General features: G+C 40.9%; 2 protein-coding genes across 2 annotated transcripts in view; one reads left to right on the top strand and one right to left on the bottom strand.

The window, feature by feature from the left end:
- On the bottom strand, nt 1-1,363 carry LOC118742503 (probable 39S ribosomal protein L45, mitochondrial). Its single transcript, XM_036474629.1, has 2 exons — nt 1,214-1,363; nt 1-1,122 (listed from the first exon to the last, which is right to left on the bottom strand). The coding sequence occupies exons 1-2, from the start codon at nt 1,256-1,258 to the stop codon at nt 82-84; spliced, it is 1,086 nt and encodes a 361-aa protein (XP_036330522.1). The 5' UTR covers nt 1,259-1,363; the 3' UTR covers nt 1-81.
- Nucleotides 1,364-2,452: 1,089 nt separating this feature from the next.
- LOC118742494 overlaps nt 2,453-3,448 on the top strand; it is an 8,610-nt gene continuing 7,614 nt past the window's right edge. Inside the window, exon 1 of the mRNA XM_036474619.1 lies at nt 2,453-2,650. Within this exon, the coding sequence (XP_036330512.1) occupies nt 2,626-2,650 (25 nt within the window). The 5' untranslated portion in view covers nt 2,453-2,625. The remainder of the gene's footprint in view (nt 2,651-3,448) is intronic.

Here is a 3,448-nt window from a genome sequence, read left to right as displayed (position 1 = left end):
TTTCAGTATTTGTATGAACTTTTATTTGCCTGTTCGATAATTCAACATTTTTATTCTAAGGCCTGCCAGCAAATAGTATAATCAAATGGACGGACTTTGCGGCGTCGTCGTCGCCTTTGCCTTGCTTTCACTACCCGCCTCCACAGCTGACACCGTTGCCGATGCTGCCGCAATCTGCGCCGGCTGCTGTTGTGTTTGTTGCTCTGCACCACTTTCTAATTTCTTGTCACCTTCGGGTAACAGTTCTATTGGTTCTTCTGGCTCTTCAATTACTTGATAAGTAATTGGTGCTGGCTCCTTTGGTGGCAACCAGTCAGGTATGATTTTAGCGTGCAGACGCCATTTCCCATATTCATTGGAGATATGCTTTTCGAAAACCACATATTCGAGCACATCTTTAGCTACAATCTCACTGCCATGCATTAAGCGTCCAAAGCGATCGTAAATTGCCAACAATTGTTGTGTGTGAAAGCGCACAGTAACTTGCGCATATAAATTTTCTTTGCTTATGATATCCGTCACACGTGCATGTACGACGCGTGGCGGCTCCAATGATTGTATGAAGCTCCAGTGTATGGTCTTATCACGCACATTGTGCATCATTTCGGGATAACAGCGCTCCGTTACAAATTCACGCAATTCATGTTTATTCTTCGCTGCCATTTGAGTGTGCGCTGCAATATAGACGTCCTGAGACTGACTGGTAAAGTCACTGGTGCTAAAATCTTCATCGTATGAACGTATTTTACGCACGGCCATAACACTTTTTGATTTCTTCTCGAGAAATTCGAACTTTTGTTTGGCACCCGCTGAGGAAATGAATGACTTTTTGCCATCACCCTCTGGCGGCACATAAGCTTCGAAAATACCTCCGGTGCAACTTATATGGAATGGACGCTCCAACCAGGGTCGTGGTGGCAGCACACCACGTTCTTTCAATCGACTCCGTATTTCGTCCTGCGTCAGATCGCCAGGTTTCTCCTGGAAGTTGGGTAATTCCACCTTGACGAATTTTTGGGCACGTAGCTTCTTGAATTTCGGATTCCAGTGTTTAGTTTGGCGGTGACGCAATTGTTGGGCCTGTAATTGCAACAGCGCTTGCATGGCTGGGGGCTGCGCTAGCTTTAGGTGGAGGAAAAAGAAATAGATGGGCGATTACATTGGGGTTATGGTGCAATATTTTGGTGAATGACTTGAAGTAATCGATATTTACCTGTAGCATTTTAATGCCACAACGTGCTGAGGCTGCAAATTCCATTGTATGTGATATTAGTGTCTTTCTTTTTAAGAAAACGCAGGAATTATAGGCCAAATATTACTTTTACACAACCTTTTCGATCGGAATTCACATTTGGCGATATTAGAGGTGGGTAACTCAACTCAGAGTTGAGTTATTGAGTTGATTCCCATAAGTGGATCCGTAACTCAGACTCCCTGTCCAAAAAAATGTAACTCAGTAACTCATTTGATGCCCTAGGGCTCACATGATTCAATTGAATCATAGTGGCTCATATTTGTCCATATAACTCTCTCACTTCGCCACAGTGTTTAGCATGGCAAAGTCTTGCATTTTGTTTTTGCACGAGGCGAATTTATACAAGGTGGTGGCAAGAATACAACAACAACAACCACATGTATTTTGTATTGCGGGTGTTATGTCAAATCTCAAAAATTTCTTATAATTTCGTTTTTTTTAAGTTTTTCTCGAAATATGTATGTATGTAAGATATATAAAGATGTGCATATCAAATCAATTGCCTTTCCAACCATATCCACATATTGAAATTCGGTACAATAGTTTTCAAAAATGTATAAGATTTTGAAAATATTGAAAATTCCACCTTTACCCTCCCCTAGCAAGCCCCTATCAATTTGCACAAAAAAAAATTTACACCTTTCAAATCAGTAGAAAGGAGCTGACCACGCCCACTTTAAAGTTTTGTTTTATCTCAACGGCCGCTATACCGCATTTATGCCTCAAAACGAGTCTACGTTACGAATGAGTGTAAGATACAACAAAGAGTCAAATGAGTTAGTTGAATGAGCTGACTCCTTAAAGTTAATTTGAGTCATTGAGTCAATTCCTATAAATTTGCTGAGTTACCCACTCTTAGTCGATATGACAAAATGTCAAAATCAGCTTATTGGCCTAGTGCCGTGTGTTTTTGATTCGGTTATAAATCAAGTTTGACCACATCGGTGGCGAATGTCGCTGATATCAAATATGATTGGATATTTTTTCAATTTGCAGGAATGCGCCATGGCGATATCTTTATGTTATAACAGTGTGGCACATCAAAAAGATTTCGATACACATTTTCCAAAGGTTAATAATCTAGGCAAATGATGACTATCGCCGATTGGTAGCCGGTTACTTTTCCGTTGAAATTCACCTGTGCTCCAGGAAAATGTAAATGGTGAATTCCACTACAATGTCAAGAAGCAGCATATTTATTGATTTGTATTCACAATTTTTAATTCAAGTACGCAGCAGTGAAATTCGTGGTGCTCCAGGAAAATGTAGAAAATTTCGGTCTTTCAATAAACGGATTAATAAAATATTTACTAAAACTAGAAAACGATTGTCGGTAGTTCTTTTTGCAAATAAATTTAATATCGGGAATCATGGATTTTCCACAGCAATTGGAAGGTAAAAATCAAGTCTTTAGACAAGGCGAAAAAAGTATCGACTTGAATGAAAAAGTGGGTGGATAGTGGCAGCGGGTGGTATCGGGCAAACAATGCAGCAACAATAATTCATGCTAAGCATTGCAGTGGAGTGAATGTAGCATATGATTCTATGGAGTGGGTATTCAATTCCGATTGAAACGCCTTTGTTATCTCCTCAGCACCACTCGCTGCCGGTGTGATGCAAGCTGGAATATTGATTTTTCGGAAAAATGCATCTGCGATTCGCATGCAATTGAAATATGTTTACTTTGACCTAATATTTCTGTTTTTCTATTATTTAAGATCATGTAAAGCAACAATAATTGGCCCGAATTGGATAGCAGTTTTCTAAAATCTAAATAAATTCAAAAATATCCTATCATAAATTCCTGCATATAAAGTGGATATACCGGGAAATGTTTAGTTATTGGCCCATCGTTTTTGGGGTGGGGGGCGGAGGGGGAGGGGGCGTGGCCCCCCAAACCCCCCTCATTCGAAAGGGGCCAGTCGCCACTTTACGAAAAGCCCCACCCCCTCCTTGGGGACCTCCCACAGACCCCTAGGGAACCGTTTGAAAATGGGGTAAAAACGGCATTTTCCGAGGCAAACTGAGCAGTTTGAAGTGGAATATAACCCAACTAACAGAATCTGTGGGGTTTTTAAATAAAAGAAGTTATCCCAAGGTGGTTATCAGGCGAATAAAGGACCACCTTTCGCAGAGAACACCTTTGTGCGTAGGCGGCCTTCGGCCGCACTTAGGGATTATAACCCTCAGGCA

Source organism: Rhagoletis pomonella, unplaced genomic scaffold, assembly GCF_013731165.1.
Source record: "Rhagoletis pomonella isolate Grant_MI unplaced genomic scaffold, Rhpom_1.0 Rhpom_scaffold_00001, whole genome shotgun sequence".
In the NCBI taxonomy this organism is placed as follows: Eukaryota; Metazoa; Arthropoda; class Insecta; order Diptera; family Tephritidae; genus Rhagoletis; species Rhagoletis pomonella.
The sequence above is the reverse complement of the archived record's forward strand: the minus strand, read 5'-3'. Positions and strand labels throughout refer to the sequence as shown.